The 19,572-nt window shown below is 62.8% G+C and overlaps 4 protein-coding genes across 26 annotated transcripts in view; 2 read left to right on the forward strand and 2 right to left on the reverse strand.

Annotated features, from left to right (window-relative positions):
- Nucleotides 1-314: 314 nt before the first annotated feature.
- Nucleotides 315-4,945, reverse strand: CANT1 (calcium activated nucleotidase 1). Of its 5 annotated transcripts, none has more exons than XM_071764600.1 (4): nt 4,517-4,945; nt 1,697-2,336; nt 1,276-1,479; nt 315-818 (listed from the first exon to the last, which is right to left on the reverse strand). In XM_071764600.1, exons 1-4 carry the CDS (start codon nt 4,928-4,930, stop codon nt 448-450), a joined length of 1,629 nt encoding a protein of 542 aa, XP_071620701.1. In that variant the 5' UTR covers nt 4,931-4,945; the 3' UTR covers nt 315-447. The 5 variants fall into 5 exon arrangements, with proteins under 5 accessions (XP_071620701.1, XP_071620702.1, XP_071620706.1 ...); XM_071764601.1 differs by lacking the exon at nt 4,517-4,945 and adding an exon at nt 4,246-4,379; XM_071764605.1 differs by lacking the exon at nt 4,517-4,945 and adding an exon at nt 3,742-3,871.
- A 1,980-nt stretch (nt 4,946-6,925) lies between these two features.
- On the forward strand, nt 6,926-9,077 carry C1QTNF1 (C1q and TNF related 1). Its single transcript, XM_071764626.1, has 2 exons — nt 6,926-7,068; nt 7,729-9,077. Exons 1-2 carry the CDS (start codon nt 7,059-7,061, stop codon nt 8,277-8,279), a joined length of 561 nt encoding a protein of 186 aa, XP_071620727.1. The 5' UTR covers nt 6,926-7,058; the 3' UTR covers nt 8,280-9,077.
- An 841-nt stretch (nt 9,078-9,918) lies between these two features.
- Nucleotides 9,919-15,107, forward strand: ENGASE (endo-beta-N-acetylglucosaminidase). Its single transcript, XM_071764598.1, has 15 exons — nt 9,919-10,100; nt 10,314-10,390; nt 10,524-10,725; nt 11,028-11,176; nt 11,263-11,420; nt 11,548-11,696; nt 11,879-12,044; nt 12,184-12,287; nt 12,495-12,603; nt 12,683-12,855; nt 13,065-13,216; nt 13,302-13,404; nt 13,499-13,613; nt 13,728-14,134; nt 14,288-15,107. The coding sequence occupies exons 1-14, from the start codon at nt 9,994-9,996 to the stop codon at nt 14,130-14,132; spliced, it is 2,169 nt and encodes a 722-aa protein (XP_071620699.1). The 5' UTR covers nt 9,919-9,993; the 3' UTR covers nt 14,133-14,134; nt 14,288-15,107.
- Nucleotides 15,010-19,572, reverse strand: part of RBFOX3 (RNA binding fox-1 homolog 3) — a 137,173-nt gene continuing 132,610 nt past the window's right edge. For 13 of the 19 annotated variants that reach the window (XM_071764621.1, XM_071764607.1, XM_071764609.1 and 10 more), the window contains 4 exons: nt 19,390-19,429; nt 18,728-18,789; nt 18,352-18,430; nt 16,501-17,547 (listed from right to left, as the gene is read on the reverse strand). In XM_071764621.1, the coding sequence (XP_071620722.1) occupies nt 17,503-17,547; nt 18,352-18,430; nt 18,728-18,789; nt 19,390-19,429 (226 nt within the window). In that variant the 3' untranslated portion in view covers nt 16,501-17,502. Of the gene's footprint in view, nt 17,548-18,351; nt 18,431-18,727; nt 18,790-19,389; nt 19,430-19,572 lie in introns of all 19 variants that reach the window. The other 6 variants (XM_071764613.1, XM_071764612.1, XM_071764624.1 and 3 more) reach the window with 2 other exon arrangements.

Here is a 19,572-nt window from a genome sequence, read left to right on the forward strand (position 1 = left end):
CCTGGTGCTCCAGCTGGACACTTGCCCCTGGGGAGGGCTGTGACATGGTGGGACATGAGGCAGAGCAGCAGAGCTGGGGCTCAGGCTCTTCCTCATCTACAAACCCAGAGCCCAGATGTCACCAGCGCCACAGGCACATACAGAACTTCTGTTGCAATTAGGGGCTGGGCATTAATGACTGCAGCGAGGGACCTTCCTGGGGAACTGGCGCATAGGGACTTTGCTGCCTGCCTCCTGGCTGGGGCTCACACCACCCTGTGGTGGCTGTCCCTTACCACCAGGTGCCACTGCCGAAACACTCGCACCACGCCTGCTGCAGCAGAGCCAATGCTTTACAGGAGACACCAGGGCCAAGTACAGAGCTGGGAGTGCTGCCCGGTGTCTCTCCCCAAGCCTGGCACAGAGCCTTTGGCTACCCTTACCCCTCCAGTCCAGTGCAAAAGTCGGTTAAATAAACTCAATGCCCTCATATTTCACACTCCCAATCCTGGTCTCAGGCAGGAGGAAGCGTCCGTCCAGCGTGAAGGCCATGATGTAGCTGGCGATCTTCCCATTGTCCTCTTCTGATTTCAGCGCCACGATGATCTGGTCATCGGTGTCCGGGATGAACTTGAAGGAAGAGAAGCCATGGGTAGGGACCACCTCGCCCACATGTCCCACTGTCACATCCCTGAAGTCCTGGGTGGAGCTCAGCAGCAGGTTGGTGCCTCGCCGCTCATCTGCCTTCTCGTTGTAGCGCTGGTGGCTGGCGCGGCGCGGCAGGAAGAACCAGCGCTGCAGCGTGTCGCTCCAGGAGGCCGACTCGTGGATCAGGTAACCTGCGGCAGGGAACGGCGTCTGACGGCACGGGGCAAACGGCAGCACCCACCGGGCTGGGGCAAGACCCCTCCCCACTCCAGAATACACTGCAGTTGGGGAGGTCACAGCCCCGCTGCAACCGTTTCCACCTCCTCCTGCCCCACTGCCCCTGTAGCAGCCCCACCAAATCCCTCCCAGAACTGGGCAGGGGGACCCTGGCAAGGCCTCCTCCTCCTGGGGGCTTGGCTGCCAGGCACAGCATGGGCTGAGCCACCCTCTAGCTGCTCGTGGTACAGAGAAGGAAGCAAACCAGCCAGGACAGGCTTTGGCCTCTCCACCAGGATCAGGGGAGGTCTTTGGCCTCCAGCATCCTCTAAATCTCATGCAGGTCCTGATATCTCTGGGAAGGGAGATGCCATTCCCAGAACTCACAGAGGCTGTGCAACATGGGGCAGCAGGAGGGAACCTCACTCATACCTGGCGGTCGGATTCCTGCTGCTGCCCTCAACGCGTTGTAGTTCGCCACCCAGTTCTCATGGCCCACGTCACCCTTGTAGCCAATGACCTTCACCCACTCGGGGTTCTCGTTCACCACCTCCCCTGTGGTCGTGGTCCACTCCTTGCCCAGTCCCCCCACGTAGAGATGCTCGTCCTTCACCGCCAGCCACTCTGCCTTGAAACCTGCAGTGGAGAGACCAGCATGAGCTGGGGCTTGGCCAGCACAGGGACACCTGACCGACCCCACTGCCCTGGGCACAGACTGGGAGGCAGTCTGGGAATTGTTCCTCTCCTGGCTGGGCTTAGGGGGTCACAGAAAAGGTGCACCCCACCCCAGTAAATGGCAAAGACCCATGGGTTTCATGATTCTGTGTCTGCAGGGCAGGAGAGGGGAGCTCACCTTTCCCCACTGTGCCATCCCCGTCTGGGAGGATCACCCAGGGCACCACTTTGTTGCCCTCAATCTGGTAGACAACTCCTGTCCGGTCATCCACAGTGTACAGCTTCCCATTGAATACAACCAGCTCGGAGAGCTCCATGCCCCTGCCCTTCTCAGCCAGGTGGGACTGCAGCATGCTCTCATCTTTGTCCCACTCCACTGTCACACTGTCCCCACTGTCTGACAGCACCAGGTAGCCCTTCTTCAGGTAACTGAACCAGGTGTGCTCCTCAGAGCCCCGGGACTGCGTGTCCAGGTCCGCGATGACGCCGATGCGGTAGCGCACGCCCTCGGGGTTCCTCTGGGGTGGGGACAGTGGGTAGGTGTCATTGTAGTGGTCCCCTGCCCGCAGGCTGAGCTGCCAGTTGCGAGGATGGGGAGGGACGGGCCGTGCAGGGGAGGACCGGTGCAGGCAGAAGAGCAGCAGCACAAACCCCACACAGGCTGATGACAGCACGATGGCCTTCCAGCGCAGTCGGAAGCGGGGGTCAGCACCCTTGGTCATGGACGCAAGGACAGGCAGACCACCCACGCTGATCCGGAGTGGGCTCATAGACTCATGGCAGGGCGGGACGGGCATCAGAGTGGGGGTGAGGAGAACCTGGCAGCAAAGAAGGGAGGGAGCAGGTCAGAGAGCTGGAGCCTGGTGCTTCACTGAGCTCAGGGGCAGCAGGGCACAGCCAGGAGGAAGAGGTGAGGGCCCCAGGGGGCCCAGGACACCCTGTGTTGGGGTGTCTGGCTGCACAGCATCCCCACGCAGATCTGGGGAAGGAGGTTCCTGTCCAGAGGTGAGGACAATGACAACCCTTGCTGCCTCTGGAGTGGCTGGCCAGCCTGGCTCAGCTTCTATGGCCCCCGGGAAACAACTCTACCACTGAGCATGCCCCCAGGCCCCACGGGGAAAACGGGAGACACGTGGCAGCTCCGCCCGAGCAGGATGCCAATGCCTGAGCAGGAAGCATAGCGTTCAGATCCAAGGGACACACACCCCGACCTGCCCGGCCCTAAGCCCGCAGCAGCCCCCCCACCCCTGCCCACGGGCACAGCAGCTCCTCTGAGCCAGGACTCTTGCGTTGTCATCTGCATCCCCCCAGGGGTGTGCCCACCCGCTGGGCCGGGGGCCAGCAGTGCCCCTCCGTGCCACCTCCCTCAGCGTAGCACAGGGGACAGGGCGGCTCCTGCAGAGGGGCTGCGCGGGGAATGAGCATCACCCGCTCTCCCTTCGTGCCACGCACCCCGGGACAGGGACCCCCATCCCGGGGCAGGGCAGAGGAGCCCCCAGCGGGGCCGTGCCCAGGGGACCGGTCACAGGCCTGGTGCTGGTCAAGGGCCGCGCTTCCCGCCGGTGGCCGCGGGACTCTCAATGTGCCTTTGAGCAGCCCCAGGTACGAACAGAGGAGGCATTGAGCCTGGGGGGTCGCGTCCCGGGCAGGAGGGAGAGCTCCCAGCGGCGGCTGGGGCAAGGGAGCGTCCCTGAAGGGGGACTGCTCGCCCCGAGGCCCCGATAAAGCTGGGGACGAACCCTCCATCCTGCCGGGACCCCAGAGCATCGCCCTCAGCAGGGCCCCGGGGACTCCGCTCGGTGTCCCGGCCCCCACCGCGGCTGTAGGGACCCCAGCACCCGCCCCGACCAAGGTCACGGGGACCCCCGGTCCCGAGTCGGGGACTCCCAGCTCCCCTGGGCACAGGGACCCCAGATCCACCGGTGCACGGCCATGGGACCCCCAGCCACCTCGAGCACTGTCACGATTACAGGGACTCCCCGACTCTGCCGAACGCGCCCGTGGCGACCCCCGAGCTCCCTTCCCAGAGGCACCGCCGGGCCCGAGCGGGGCCTCGGGGGTCCCCGGCACCCCCCGCGTCCCTGCCCCGGGGCACAGCCGCGATGCTCACGCCGGATCAGGGGTGCTCGGGGGTCGCCGTGCTCCAGCTCCAGCCCGACGGGGACCCCCGTGCGGCAGCCCCGGCCCCGGCCCCGCCCCGCTGTCCCCGCTGTCCCCGCTCACCGCCCGGTCGGTCGCCGCCGCCGCCTCCCCCGCTGCCGCGCGCAGCCGCCGCCACTGCCGCCTACAGCTCCCGGGAGGCTCCGCGCGCCGCCACGGCAACCGGCAGCGGCCAAACCACCGCCACCGGAGCGAGAACTACAGCTCCCGGCAGCCCCCCAGGAGCATCACTCCCTGTCCCCCCGCCCTCCGCGCCGCTGGGGATGCTGGAGGCTGTAGTCCGTCCGGCCCGCGGCCTGTCCCGGGCCCGGTCTGCCCCGGTCGCAGCACACCCTGCCCGCACACCGGCGGTTGGACCCCAGCGACCGGGGGACCGAGCTGGCCCTGCCGGGTGTTGCCGCCCCGCCTTGGATGTGTGTGGCCCCCTGCCCGCTGGGTACGGACCCGGGGCAGCCCTGGTGCGGGGAGGTCCCACCTCGGCTCATCAGCGCTGTCCTGGCCCCGTGTCCCCCGCCACCTGGGGTGCGGGGAGAGGTTACAGATCCTGCCCGGCAACGTGGGACATACGTTCACGTCTGGCTGCCAGTGGCCGCCCGTGAAGGCCCGTTCCCGGCTAGGGCTGGGCAGCCTTCCGTGATCGCGGGGACGGAGAACGGCCGGCGGCTCTCCCGGCGTGGGGAGGGTCAACCCTCAGCCCGACCCCCAGCCCCAACAACGAAGCCCCCGGCATGTGCCACCCCCGTTCCCTGAGCCCGGGCCAGCGCCGGACGTGGCGGCGGGCCCGGTGCTGGCAGGGTCCGGGAGCACAGATGGTTAACGCCGGCCGCCCCGGGCTCACATCTGGCAGTGGGAGGGCTGCGCCTCGTCCCGCTCCTCCGCTGCCTCCTCCACTTTCCAGAAAGTCTATTTCCGCCCGGGCCGAGGGAGGAGGAGAGGCTGAGGGAACGGGAGCCCCGCGGGACGGAGCGATCTGCCGCGGGCAGGCTCTGCCCCACGCCCAGGGTCTGGCCCGGTGCCCCGGGGATGCTCTAGGGTCCAACCGGCAGCGCCCCGAGGGAGCAGCCCCGCCCCAGAGGTAGGTGGGGGCGGCCCTGGCCCACAGCAGCTCCAGGAGGGCAGAGGCTGGGAGAGGGTTGGTGCTGAAGCTTGAAATGCGGGATCGACCTAGCACAGATCCACCACGGCTCCCGCAGCCCTCTCCCCAAAAAGTCCCGGTGATCATCAAATCCAGGGCTGGGCTGCCCCCGGGCATGTCTGCGGGGGATGTAGCGGTTGCTGGAGTCCCCAGCACAAGGTCTTGCTGGTGCTGCCGGGTGCCACGGGAGCTGGAGGGCTGTGACCTCCCTGGTGACCGCAGCTGCCCCGTGCAGCTCCCACGCTGCTGCCCACGGGGTCTGTGCTGCTCCGAGGTGCAAACGGCTGTGCAACCATCCCAAATGCTGCATCAAAAGGCAGGGCAGGGCTTGGCGACCTCTGAGGTTCTCTCCAACACCCTCAGCAGGAAGGGTGAGGTGGGAATGCAGGTCTTGCTGCATCTTCACCGCTTCTCTGAGCTCCCTCATACCTCCCCCCAGCTTTTGCTCTTGTTTCATCCTGGTCTTTATCACTGCCTGGAATGTACTCCAGGATGTTTTGACTTGCAGTCTCTAGGCTTTAGCAGCCACTGAATTTAAATCTCCAAACCACTCCTGGAGAGTGGCCAACCCTGACAGGAAGAACAACATCTCTTCAGCAGGACTGTATATGCTCTTGCATATGTGGGGACCTCCTGCCCACCATGCCTGCGGGGTACAGGGGGAGATGCCTCCATTTCCAGCCCTTCAACAGGCTGGCAAACGGGCTGCCTTTCTCCGTGGGAAGCTTCTGGCAAAGAATTTCTCCTCCCTGTAGAGCAGCTCCCCATAAAGCTGCATTTTCCCCAGGGATGAACCTGCTGCAGGTTCTGAGGGAATGTTCAGTTTGATGGCCCCAGAGCTGAGGAAAAGACACGGGTTTCCCAAAACATCAGTGGGCTGTGTGCCATGCTCAATGGCACGTGGCTGGCACAGCTGGAGGCCAAGCAAGGTGCAGAGAGCCAATGTTGAGGCTCCCTGGGATGAGATCTACTCACAAGCCCCTATCTGGCCTTCTCCGTGCTGCTACCCGTGGATCTGTTCTGCCCATGGCGCTGAGCATGGGCAGGCACCAGGCCAGGGGTGCAGGCAGGGAGAATGCAGTCCCTAGAGCCCTGCCTCTGCCCAGCAGCACCAGAGAAACATGGGCCGAGATACAGGAAGGTAATAAAGGTGGGGGGACAGAGGTACCCTGGAAGTGTGAGAGGGGAGAGAACCTTTGCACAGGGTGTGAACAGCGGGAAAGCCCTTTGGAGCCTTTCTCCCCATCCCTCCGCCTCTTCCTGATGTGAACGTGACTCATAACCCAGGCATCCACTCTGGCCTTGAACGCCCTCCGGGCCACTGCCAGAGCACATACACATGGTTCCCAGAACCCCCGGACCCTGCGCTCCAGGGACAATGGCAACAGCCAGTCCGGAGGCTGGCCCAGCCTGGCCATCACTGACTGTGAGACCTGGAGAGCAGGCGTCCACCAAAACAGCAGGAAAGATCTCCTTCGCCATGGCTTGGTACCTTGGCACTGCCTTGGACCCTGCTGCTGCAGGATGCTGAGCAGCTGGGCAGTGTTTGCCCATGGCTGTCCTGGCGCCTTTGTGGACATGGGGTGAGGTGCTGTGTGCCCGGCCCCAGATATGGCTGTGATAAGGCAGGGAAGGGCAGCGGAGCTGCCCAGGCAGGGCCATGGTGCCACCAGCTACTGCAAATATTAGTTTTGGCCTCACACGGGTTGCATGCTCCCAGGAGGGTTTCTCCCAGTGGTGGGGACAGCCAGCCCACGTCCACCTCTCTGGGGAAGCAGATCTTCCCTTGCAAACCCCCAGACCAGGGCCCAGGCACAGGGATGGGGGCAGAGGGCTGGCAGTCCCCAGGGCACAGGAGCTCCTTTCAGGCAGTCTGCTCAGCATTGCATGGTCTGCAAAGGGGGGAGGGATGCAGATCCTACCCCCTGGTCAAAAGATGCATGTGTCCACACTGTGGGCTCTGCTGGGGAAGGGCTGCTTCAAGAGCAGCCTTTTGGGACTGGAAGCACTGCTGTGCCTGAGTCCTGTCCCAGGGATGTGCAGGGTATAGCCAGGCTGGCACAGCAGTGTCTTGTCCCCCTCAGCTATCCCTGGCATCTCATGGGACACTGCCACAGCATGGAGTGGCTTTGGATGCACAGTGTCCTGTTGCTCTCCTGCCTGCTGTCACCCTCCCCTGTGGGGACCCAGACCAGCCCCAGCCCGCGTTGGCAGACAGACTCTGAGGAGGCACCATCCCAGCACCATGCTGCCAGGTGAGGGGACCCCAGGGCTGGAGCATTTCACAGCAGGGGAGGGGGCAGCCCTGGCACTGCAAAAGGCCCCGTCCCCCACCCGTAGCTCCCTGTTGCGCTTTGCTTTCTGCCCTCCCCAGAGCCCCATGGGAGCAGAAGTCTGGTGGTGCCCAGGAGGGGCTTCCCCCTCAGCCCCGCTGCGTCCGCTGCTGTGAACCTGACCAGCGCTTCTACCCCCAGTACCAGCCCCTGCCTCAGATCAACATGACCATCCTGAAAGGTGAGGGCTGGCAGGGCCACAGGCTGTGTCACTGTCCAGGGCCAGACCCACAGCTTGGGCACCTTCAGCCTGGGACCCATCATCCCACCCACATCTCCCCAGGGGCAGCTCAGAGCTGGGGTCCCCAGGTGCCCATCTCACAACAATTGGGAGGATGAAGCTGGGGCTAGTCCAGCACCCTGCACAGCCAGGGGTGGTGATCAAGAGATACCCAGGGGCATGAGCTGCTCCTGCTCTGGGCAGCAGCTTTGGAGACAACAGCAGAGCTCATGGAGAAGGCAGGGGCTAGGGGGTGCCCCCCCATATGCATCCCCTTCTGGCAGACAAAGGGGCTTCCATGGCACTGGGTTTAGAGGTGACACCACCTCTGACAACACAACTGTCCCTCCTGCTTCACTCAGGTGAGAAGGGGGACCGTGGCGAACGAGGCATGCAGGGCAAGTTTGGCAAGACGGGGGTGGCCGGCAGCCGGGGTCACACAGGTCCCAAGGGACAGAAAGGCAGCGTGGGTGCCCCGGGGGAGCGCTGCAAGAGCCACTATGCTGCCTTCTCGGTGGGCCGCAAGAAACCCCTGCACAGCAATGACTATTACCAGACCCTCATCTTCGACACGGAGTTTGTCAACCTCTATGACCACTTCAACATGTTCACGGGCAAGTTTTACTGCTATGTCCCCGGGATCTACTACTTCAGCCTCAATGTGCATACCTGGAACCAGAAGGAGACATACCTGCACATCATGCACAATGGGGCGGAGGTGGTGATTCTCTACGCCCAGGTGAGTGACCGCAGCATCATGCAGAGCCAGAGCGTCATGCTGGAGCTGCAGGAGCAGGATGAGGTCTGGGTGCGGCTCTACAAGGGCGAACGTGAGAATGCTGTCTTCAGCGACGAGTACGACACTTACATCACCTTCAGTGGCCACCTCATCAAGTACAGCGGGGACCCCTAAGCACCTGCTCCTCCTCCCCTGGGGCGGGTGTGTGAGGAGCCCCTGCCACGCCCTCATTCCAGGAATGCCACCTATAATTAAGATGTTAGGCCTTCTGCATGCCACTACCCCCAGCAGCTGTGCCGGTGTGTGAATAAGACCCCATCCCCAGCTCCTCCAGGCCAATCAGATGCACCTGGAGAAGTCAAAGCCATTTCCAACCCCTGCTGCATTTGTGACCCAGGCAATGGGCAGCTCAACCCCATCGGTGCCTGCCTCTGAGCTGGTCTTGCTGGTGTGCAGGCATGTTTGTTGGCAAGCGTGAGGCAGCACCAGCACAAACACCTGCAGCCTGTTCCTCCCTCACCCCCCTCACACTCTGATATGCTCCCCAGGCTTCTTCTCCTGGAAAGGGATGGAGGGTTCCCAGCAGCCAGCAGGAAATGCAATAAAACCACTAAGGGCCCCTCTTCCCTCTCACAGAGCTGGGTGCCACCAGTGTGGAAGCTGCAGCACAGTGCTGGGTACCCTGGGATGATGCCTTCCCTGGGAGCATGGTGCATCAGTTCCCCTCAGCAAGTCCCCATCATGGTCTTCTGCTTGTGCCAATGCTGCTGAGGAGGGGCTGGCCCCCCACCAGCAGCCTTGGGTGCGGGGCCTTTGGCCTCAGCTTCTTCCTCTCAGGTTACATTATCTGCTGGCCAGGCTTTTATTTTTGTAGATGCAGTAGCAGAGGGGGGGCCTGGGGGCAGCATGCTGTGCCCCCTGCTCTCTGTACAGCTTTTGGCCACATTAAATACCCCACAACTTCGAGTCCTACTCACACTTCCAGTGTGTCCTCTTGGTTTGTCTGTGTTGGGGTTCCTGCGGTGCCAGGGGCTGTCACAGTGCTGCCGAGCTGGAGGTGGGAAGGGAAGGGCAGACTGTTTCTGGAGAGCCAGGAGACCTGAGCTGGGCTCCATGAGGGCTGGGAGCCCCACGGGAGCTGGGGTCAGGCCTGTCAGCCTGGGGTGGTGGCTGGGTTTACCAAGAGTCCGGTTCGTCTGGCAAGTCTGCGGTGACGAGGCAGGTCTGAGGTCAATCTGAGAGGCCAGTGGGTCCAGGACTGGGCTTCAGCTAGAGACCAACATACTCCAGCACAACAAGAAGAGGGAGGGCTCAGTGCTGAGCTTAAATAGAACCCCAGCCCTGGTGGGTGGGCAGAGGGTGAGTGGGGGCCCAGGTGAAGCCGATCCACCAGCTGTCTAGGGCTGTTCTGTGGGGCTGGTCCCAGGGGCCCAGCTAGGGATGGGGAGGCAGCTGCCCAGCTCGTGGCCAGCCCAGGGTCCCATCCCATCCCCTCAGGGGGGGCTGAGTGCCGTGGCAGCACCGGGGCACCGGGCAGGGCTCAGTCTGATGGTGCTGCTGGCACACGGCATGAGGGGAAGGCTGTAAGCGGCCGGGTGGGCACCAGCCACGACCCAGCTCTGTCCCTGTCCACACCGCAGGGCCTCTCCTGGGACACATGTCCCATCCCACCACACACATCCCATCCCAGCACACGTCCCATCCTGTACGCAAGTTCTCATCCCGGGACATGTGGCCCCATCCCGGGACAGGCGGGCCCAGGCGGTGCTGGGGGCGGGCCGGGGCCGGGGCCGGGGAGGGCGGAGCTCCTCGGGCCGCGCCTCCCAGAGATCCGGGCCAGGCCCCGGCTGGAGGCACCGTCAGTGCGAGCAGCGGCGGCGGCAGCGCCATGGCGGAGGCGGAGGAGGGATCCGGGCGGCGCGGCAAGAGAGCGGGGACCGGGAACGAGGAACCGGCGGAGGCGGAGCCCGAACGGGACAGCCGGCGGCGGAGGAGGTGGGCGGCGGGCCGGGATAGGGGCAGAGATGCGGACCGCGACCGGCACTGGGGTCGAGATCGGGCCGGGACAGGGTCCGGCATGGTGTCGGGGATCGGGATGGGGACGGGGGCTCGTCGGTCGCTGGCCGCGGTGCTGGCCCGGCCCATCCCACCGGTGGGTGCCGAGGCAGCACTGAGCCCGGCTCGGCTCTCACCCCGCTCCACGGGCAGCTTCCAGCCAGCGGCGGAGTCTCGGGGAACCACCGTCCTGCACGAAACCATCAGCACCCGTCCGCAGCCCCTGCCAGGTAAGTCACTGAAGGGAGGGCACTTTTTGTGCCCCTGGATCCCCGCCGGGCTGGAGCCGGTGCCAGTGCTGGTGCCAGTTCCAAGCCTCACAGGCAGTGCTCCCTGCTTACCCTGTCCATACACCTGCCCCAGCGAGGTACTTCGACACCAAGACAACAGAGCCCATCAGCTTCTTCTTGTCTGGCCTGGAGGAGCTGCTGTCCTGGCAGCCAGACCCCAACGATGAGTTCAACGTCTCCGCTGTGCCACTAGCAAAGCGCCAGCCCCCGCTCCACAGCAAGAGGCCCCGGACACTAGTGTGCCATGACATGCGTGGCGGGTACCTGGAGGACAGGTATGTGCTGGGTGGAGAGATGTGACAGCAGGGCTCAGCAACTCAAGACCCAAACCTCTTCCAGTCCTACTTGATTCATTTCCCGATGGCTTGGCCACAGGCAGGCAGGGATAGAGGGGTTTGGTCCATGATGATTAGGGTGACCTTGCTTGGCCCAGCCCTAGCCAGGGTCTGCAGGGGTGGCTCAGTGCCACAGATCTGCCTGTCTCCTGGGATGTGAGTCAGGCTCCTGCCCAGCCCCGCAGCTGTCTGCCGGCGTCCTTCCTGCGTTGCCCAACCTTCTTCCCGCTTGGCCACCCCAGGTTCATCCAGGGCTCAGCCACACGTAACCCCTATGTCTTCTACCACTGGCGGTACATTGACATCTTCGTCTACTTCAGCCACCACACTGTCACCATTCCACCCGTGTGCTGGACCAATGCGGCTCACAGGAACGGCGTCCCCATGCTGGGTGAGGGCAGGGCCAGCTGCAGGACCGGGTTGTGCATGGTGGGTTTGTTGGGGCATGTGTCCACACTGCTCTCACCACCTCCCCAGGCACATTCATCACGGAGTGGATGGATGGGGGGAAGCTGTGTGAGGCATTCCTGGCCAGTGGAGAGGAGGCGTACAGCGCTGTGAGCCAGCAACTGGCCCGCATTGCCCAGCACTACCGCTTTGATGGCTGGCTGATCAACATAGAGAACCCACTGAGTGTGAGTCATGGCTGCACCCTGCCCACCTCCTGCCTCCCCCATGACCCTTGCTCCATGGGGCCCCTTGCCTTGCTCCATGGGGCCCCTTGCCCACCCACTGCCAACCTGTCCCTGCTCCTTCCTGCAGGCAGCAGCGGTGCAGAACCTGCCCCACTTCCTACGGCACCTCACGGCGCAGGTGCACCATGCTGTGCCGGGGGGGCTGGTGATCTGGTATGACAGTGTCCTGCAGAACGGCTCACTGACATGGCAGAACGAGCTGAACAGGCAGAACAGGTGAGGTCTGGCCCTACCTGGCCCACCACCTTGCCCAGGCAGAACCGGCCTGGGTGGGGGGCATGAGCCCACCCCAAACCCAGTGCTTGGAAGTGGTCAGGGTATGGCCTGCACAGCCCATATTTGGAATGATGTGGGAACAGCCACAAAATCTGCCCTGCCACCCTCACCCTTGTCCCCAGTGTGTTCTTTGATGCCTGTGATGGGCTGTTTACCAACTACAACTGGAAGGAGGAACACCTGGAGCGCACACGCAGGATGGCTGGGCCGCGGCACACTGATGTCTATGTTGGTGTTGATGTTTTTGCCCGTGGGGATGTGATTGGTGGTGGCTTAGACACTTACAAGGTGGGTATGCTGGAAACAAGACTCCATGGTCTTGTCCTGCCCCATCATGGGGCCAGTGGGACCTGGGGAATTGGGGACAGGGCAGGTGACAAAGTGATCACCTGGCTTTCCACGTGCTTCTCACCACTTACCTCTGCAGTCCCTGCGCCTGATCCGCCAGCACAGCCTCTCCGCAGCCATCTTCGCTCCTGGATGGGTCTATGAGCACCTAGGGGAGGAAAACTTCCTTCACAATGAGAACAAGTGAGGCAGATGATAGGGTGGGGGGCTGCTGGGGGGACATAGGCCCAGAGCCCCCTGGGCTGGGGAGGACTATGGGTCAGTGGGACAGGGCTGCCAGGTGACTGTGGCTGCCTGCCAGGCCCAGGCTGGCCCTGCTGTACCCCAGAGCCACGCCAGGGTGGTGACCATAGCAGGGAGCTCTGCTCAGACACCTACCTTTTCCTCCAGGTTCTGGGCCTTGCTGGCTGAGTACCTGCACACACACAGTATCTGTACCCTACCCCTTGCCACCTCCTTCAGCCTGGGTGCAGGCACCAGCAGGTTTCTGGATGGGAAGGTGGGTGTGGGGTGATGGCTCAGCTCTGGCCAGGCAGGGGGGTCCCTGCTCCTGGCCCCCAGCTCACCCTGTCCCATAGGAGGAAGAATCCGGGCCGTGGTACAACCTGAGTGCACAGGAGATCCAGCCCCTCTACCCGGAGCATGAGGGTCGGCTGAGCACCAGCTGCTGCTTGCAGGACGCCTGGTGTGGGGGCAGCTCCCTGAAGGTGCACGGGAAAATCCCCCCTGGCGAGGATCACGTAGTCACCCGGTGAGTTGTGGACAATCCCCTTTGCCCGCTCCTCAGGGTTGAGCTGGCCCATGCTGGCACGGCACCCGGCAGGGCTGTGCGGTCCCGGGGCCTCGCGGTGATCAGCCGCGGGGCTCCCTGCCCACACTGCACAGCAGACCTAACCCAATGTCTCTTTCTCTCCTCTCTCTTTCTCTCTCTGTCTCTCTGGGTGGATTTGGGGTCATCAGCCTTTTCTCTTTCCAGATGCCGGCGCCCCCCAAGCTCTTCCTGACCCTGCTCTACAAGCTGGAGGGGCCGCACGCCGAGGAGCTCTCTGTTGCGCTGGAGCTCACCACCTGGGACTCGAGTACCTGCCATGCGGACGTCACCTCCCTGCCCGGTGAGGACGCTGCCACCTCCCCTGTGCTCTCTGCAGGGAGCATCCGCTGTGGGCACAGGACTCTCTGACCCCACTTCCTCCACAGAACCTAACGGCCGGCACCATCCCCGGTTCCTCCCGAAGCCGCCGCCCGGCCTCGCCAAGCTGCTCGCCGCTTACCACCGTGGCTCCCACGGCTGGACCAGCCGGTAAGTGCCCCCCCAGCACCCTGTGCCGGTGAGTGGGTGGGGGCACCTCAGGGCCGCCCCCAACACTGGGGCTGCTTCACCCTTTTGCTTTCAGGTGCTACGAGCTGGACCTGCAGAACTGCGGTCTGCGAGACCTGTCCCTGCTGGTGTCCCGCCACCAGCCCAGCCCGCAGGACACTCCCTTCACCTGCCTCCTCGGGGAGGTGCGGGTGAGTGTGTGCCGGAGGCCGTCCGGGAGCCGCTCCGGAGCTGCCGGGAGGGCGCGTCGGTACCCGGTGGGCACCGCTGCTCCCGGTGCCGATGGTCCCGTGTTCCCCTCACAGGTGCTGGACGCGGCCAGCGTGGCGGCCGCCTCGCCGGAGGTGCAGAACCTGTCGGCCTCGCAGCTCTGGTGGCAGGAGGGCCCCGGGCCGGGGCTGCTCTCGCTCAGCCTCACCCTGCGCTGGGCTTTCCCACCCGGACGGGGCAGCTGCTTCCGTCTTCTCAGCCAGGGCGCCCGCTGCCGCCGGGGCCAGACGCCGGTGCAGTTTCTAGGGCTGGCTCACGGCTGCTTGTACCGCGCCGTAGGGTTGCTGGTGCCGCGGCCGGAGGCCGGGCAATCCTGCCGGCTGGAGCTGCTGGTGGAACCGGTGCTGCGCGACGAGCTGCCCGTGGACCCCGAGCGCTGGGGCCGGCTGGTGCTGGTCTACTCCGAACCGGCCGGCGGAACCAACTGGGACGGGCATTAAAGGTGAGCGCGGTGCAGCCCTGCGTCCGTGTCTCCCTGCTGGTGGGTGGACTGCAGGCGGGGGGCACGGCAGAGCTGGTGCTGGAGGCTGAGGGTTGCCTTTCGTCGCCCTGGCTCAACGGGTTTCTCTTCTCCCAACCCGGTGGCTGGGCTCAGCCCTCGCTGGGGGGAAACGCTGAGGGGCTGCCCAGGGACCTCCCAGCTCCTGCAGTTCTCGCTGCCTGCAAGCTGCCTGCACCCGCGCCCAGGCTGGGGGCGGGGGGGGGGAATGCCACGAGATCACCCCCAGCACCGCATCTGCTTTACGTGGAGACCAGCCCCGAGGAGCATCCCAGCGCACGCAGCCGCTGTGCCCCGTCGCCTGCAGACCCACCTCAGGAGAGCCCTCCCCCCTGCCCCTCCCCGGGGCTGGCAGGCGGCGGCTGCGCCCGTGCTTCTGCCGAGGAGAAAAAAATTATAGCAGCAATTATTTTCTCACAGTCTGGTGCACAAGCAATTAGCAGGCAGGGAGGCAGGAGAGCACGTTGCACAGCAGGGTCACCCAGCCCAGACCCCCCCAGCATCCACCCCAGTCCCACCAACAATGCTGGCTCCCGATCAGGAAAATTAATATGTCAGCAGTAAAGCTGCTGCTTCTCCGTTGGGGGACTCATTCAGAAGTGAATTACCTGACGGTTTGAGAAACGACAGGCGTGGTGCAGCCAGGGGAGGGCTCCTGCCATGCCAGCACCCCACTCCTTTGATACAATGAGGCTGGGGTCCAAGTGGACCCCTCTCATCTGCTGCAGGCTGAAGCCTCCTGCCCAGAGATGTGCCAGGACAGCCAGGGCCACCATGCCAGCCCTGGCCCTACTCACCAGTCAAAACGTGACTCGCCCTGGTTGAAGAAAGAAATCTTTATTAATAATTTCAATAATAATAATAATCCTTGTAATAATAATAATAATAATAATAATAATAATAATAATAATAATAATGTTTATTAGAATGGTCACACCTTTGAAGCATACAGGATGGGCCGGCGCCTGCCTGCGCGCCGGGGCTGGCGCAAGGGTTGCTGTAAGGAAGAAGCCAGTACAGCGATGGACGGAGCTTTGTACAGGGTGGCACGGGGCCGGGGCAGACAGGGCTATGTACACCGGGAATAGAAAAGGGGGAGCGTTGGGGGCATTTGCAGACCTATAAAGTGAGGTTTAGAGGAGTGGCGGAGCCACACAGGGAGGGGGGCTGGGTGCGAGGCAGTCCCACGGGACAGGGCTGCACCCCAAGGTGGGCTCCGTGTCACCTCAATGCCACCAGACACCAGACCTGTCGCACCGGCTGCTGCAGACCAACCCCGGGGCTTGGGCCAGTCCCCGGGAGCGATGCCAGACTCCAGTCCTGGGCGATACAATGGCTGGGGGCTGGCAAGGTCCCACTGTCTCAGACAGGGACAGGTGGCTGTGAGCGCATCCCATGCCACGAAGCACACAGAAGTGGGAGTGGGATCGGGGCAGTCCGCATCCTGGCTCCACACAGGGAGCTGTGAGTGATACCAGTCAGGGCTGCTCGCTGTGGGGTGGGAGCGCTGGGTGCGTCAGGAGATGGAGGGGATGGAGGAAAGGAAGGAAAGGAAGGAAAGGAAGGAAAGGAAGGAAAGGAAGGAAAGGAAGGAAAGGAAGGAAAGGAAGGAAAGGAAGGAAAGGAAGGAAAGGAAGGAAAGGAAGGAAAGGAAGGAAAGGAAGGAAAGGAAGGAAAGGAAGGAAAGGAAGGAAAGGAAGGGATGGGCAAGCGAGTTGCAAGCTCCTCTTAACAAAAATTCCCTTTAAAAGGCAGAGGCTCATCCCCCTGCAACACCCAGCGCCTCAGCAAAGCGGCCACGCTGCCACCCCAGCTCTGCACAGGAGCAGAGGCCTCACACACCACACACTGGTGACCGGCAAGTGCCCGAGCTCAGGAAACACAAAGCCAGGTTCCCACCCACTCCCCAGAGCCGGTGAAGGGGCAGCGTGCCGCAGTGCTCCGCTGGCACCCCCAGCGCTGCCATGCCGGGGCTGAAAGGAAGACGTGGTGCCCAGGCCCTGGGCGGGTGGGGGTCCCTATGGATGCCCCGCGCTTGGCGCTGTGCTGGCTCTCCCTCCCTGCTGCAGGGCTGAGGCAGAGAGGGCCCCTCCAGCGTGTCCGGCCGGTCTGTGCTCACCGCGGCGCTCCTCCGGGACTCGCTCACTCGGTGTGTGTGTGGACAGTATGGGACTTTCACTTCGCTGCTGCCACTTTGCTTTTTTTTTTTAATTTTATTTTTCCTTTTTTTTTGTTTGTTTGTTTTTTGTTTGTTGTTGCTTTGCTTTTAGTTTTGTTTTGGGGTTTTTTTGTCTTTTTTTTGTTGTGGATTTGGTTGGTTGGTTGGTTTATTTTTTTTGCCCTTCCTGGTCCCAGAAGGAAACAGCCACGGTTTCACTACAATAGAAACAAGAGAGGCAGGTCTTTTGGTGGAGTAGCATGAGGGGCAGCCTGGTCAAGCCACTGTCTGAGAGGGATGTGGACACCAGCCCAGCCACCCTCCAGCCCCACACAGCATTTCACACCTGTACAGCCACCTGCCCCACCCCAGCTCCTCCCCAGAGTGTAAAATAATAGATTCCCAGACTGGTTTGGGGTGGAAGGGGCCTTTAAAGGGCATGGGACACCTTCCACCAGACCAGGTTGCTCTAAGCCCCATCCAACCTGGTCTGGAGCACTTCCATGGATAGAATAGTCACAGCTTCTCTGGGCAACCTGGGCCAGGGGGCTCACCACTGCACCACAGTTGCCCCAGGGAAGTGCTACTGCCCAGGGGGTCCTGCAAACATCTAGCCTGGCTCTGCCCCCAAGTAGCACACAGCAACCACCACAGGCTGCTGTCTCTCCCAGGGGAGCAGTGGGTCTGCTACTGGCACTGTGCCCCCCCCTGCCTGCAGGCAAAGCATCCCTCCCTGCCTTGCAGGAGAACAAGCCCCCTGCACCCCACACAAAGGCAGCACCCATCGGGGGCTTGTAACCATGCTGGAGCTGCCCGGGGACCCCCTGACCCAGCTTTTCGAGTGGGTCCTGTTGGGGACAAGGGTCCCAGGGATGCCAGGGTCAGGAGCTGCCTGGGGCCCCACAGCACTGGGCAGCACCGAGGCACAGGAGTGCACCGGGGCAGGTGAACAGCACAGGAGAGGCGGGCAGTGGGATGGAGCGGCTCGAGGGAACCCCATGGCGTGGGCTGCCAAGGCCCCGTAGAGCCCAGTGGACTCCAGCCCCGGCAGCCCCGCGGTCCCTCTGGCACCCGGCCCGGCTCTGTCTGCCTGGTTTGGTTTGGTGCTAGTGAGCGCTCAGGGTTAGTGGTGGGAGGGGCTGGGTCTGTCTTGCTAGTAGGGAGTGAAGCGGCTGTACCCTCCTCGGTATAGACTAGCCTGTAACATCAAAGATGAAAAAAAAAGCCAATCAGTATTCGAGAGAGGCAAAGAGCCCAGTTCTTTTTTTTTTTTTTAGTTTTTAGTTTTAGTTTGTTTTTTTTTCTCTGTAAAATGACACCAAATTGGTTCTCCTTGTGAAGTGAGGGGTGGACAGGGCCAAGAGAGCCCAGCGCTGCCCTGGCTTGAGGACAGACAGTGCCCCAAGTGCCCCCACCATGGCACCAACATGGATGGATCTTCTGGTGCCCATGGAGGATCCCATCTCATCCCTGCTGCAGCGCTGGGCTGGTTGGTACCCACCCTGCCCATCCCTGAGAGATGGAGAGGCTGCAGCCCCTTGCTAGTGGCTACCTGGGGCCAGGGGTGTCAAGGGGTGCCTGGCAGCCCAACCCCATCCCCTGCTTGGGAGTGAGTGGGTTAAAAAAATAGGAAGAAAAAGATGGTTTGGCTTTGAGAACCTGCCCACGAGTAAGGGATTTTTCATCTTTGATGCTGGTTGCAAGGCTAGCTAGAAGTGTGTGGGTGGGCTGATGGGTGCTGCTGTCCCTTGGCTGCACGTGGGTCCAGAAAAGGGGTCCCGGTCCCAGGCAGCTGGTGCAGGGGGCAGCTAGGGTGGGGGTTCCCTTGTCTTGCCTGCTTGTGGACAGAGCCGGGCAGGGGCTGCTCTGCTCCCCGCTCCCCTCCCACAGCCCCTGTGTGGGGGCTGCCCCATGCCCCTCGCTGCCCTCACACCCCGCAGGCTCCCTGGGCCGGCTGCAGCTCGCGCCAGGAAGCAAAGAAAGTCCCCGGGGCTGCTCTTACCATGGTGCCGATGCTGTAGGTGGCGGCGGGGCCGATGGTGTGGTGGTAGGGGTCTGCTGCTGCATACACTCTGCCATAACTAGAAGCAAACACATCAGTGGGTGTTAGTGACTGGGGAAAGGATCCTGTCTCCCCTCAGGGCCCCCCAGCCCTGGCCACTGCTTCCCCCTGGCAGCCCCCAGGACCTTCCCACTCCTCTTGGTCGCCATCCCTGCCAGAAGGAGCCATGGGGCTCCGTATTCAGGACACCCTCATGGTACCTGGCTCCATCCTTGTCCCATGGGGCACAAAAGCTGGGGTGTGCCAGACCAGGGGGTGCAGGGGGAGAGGTGGGGCTCCATCCCCGGAGCCATACCCCCGGGGTAGGGGTGCTTACCTGTCGCTGTATGCTGCTGCTGCAGCTGCGGGCTGGGCGTATCTGTAGGCAGCATAACCCCCCTGCAGCAGAGGAGAGACTGTGTCAGGGAGGGGGGCAGCACCCACCGGCAGCAGCTTGGGGGGCTGGGGTGGTTGAGCACCCCCTGGGCACTGCCCTGGGGCAGCAGTGGGACCCCACAGGGATCAGGTGCCTGTTCGACCAGGCAAGCACCAACCTCATTACCATTCCCCAGGGGCTCCCACAAACATTAACCTTAAAAAGTTAGATTTCCAGAGGAGAGAATGTCACCTCCCTGATGGCTTTAATAAGGTGTCACATTAGATAAATCCTTCAGCTGCCCGCCTGAAATATCGCCAATGGCTTCTTAAATATGGAGGTTAAATGCAGGTGTAAGACAGTGCACTGGCGCTTGCCGAGGCCATAGTGTGCAGTGCTGTCCCTGTGAGGGGCCTGCTGGGGGGCACAGGACACATGTGGCCCCACCCTGCTTGCTCTGGAAGAGTCACGCTCACATCCCCACTCACATCCCTACTCCACCTGCCATCCCCAGGGGAAGGGGCCAGCTGGGAAGGAGCCCAGGGTGGAGCTGCCCAATGCCACTTGTCCCCAGTGCTGGCACAGGGTCCCAGGCACAGCCCTGAGCCTGGCATGGTACTTACGTAGATCTCAGCTCCATAGAATCCATCCTGGTAGACAACCCTACAACGGAGGCAGAGGTGTCAGAACCAGTGTCACGATCTGAGAGGGACTGGGGATGACCTGGGGGAGCAGCTACCAGCAGCACAACCAGTGGGTGTGCAGGAGATGTCCTGGCAGCCTGGGGACACCAGGAACTGGTGGGG

Source organism: Heliangelus exortis, chromosome 20, assembly GCF_036169615.1.
Source record: "Heliangelus exortis chromosome 20, bHelExo1.hap1, whole genome shotgun sequence".
NCBI lineage: Eukaryota > Metazoa > Chordata > Aves > Apodiformes > Trochilidae > Heliangelus > Heliangelus exortis.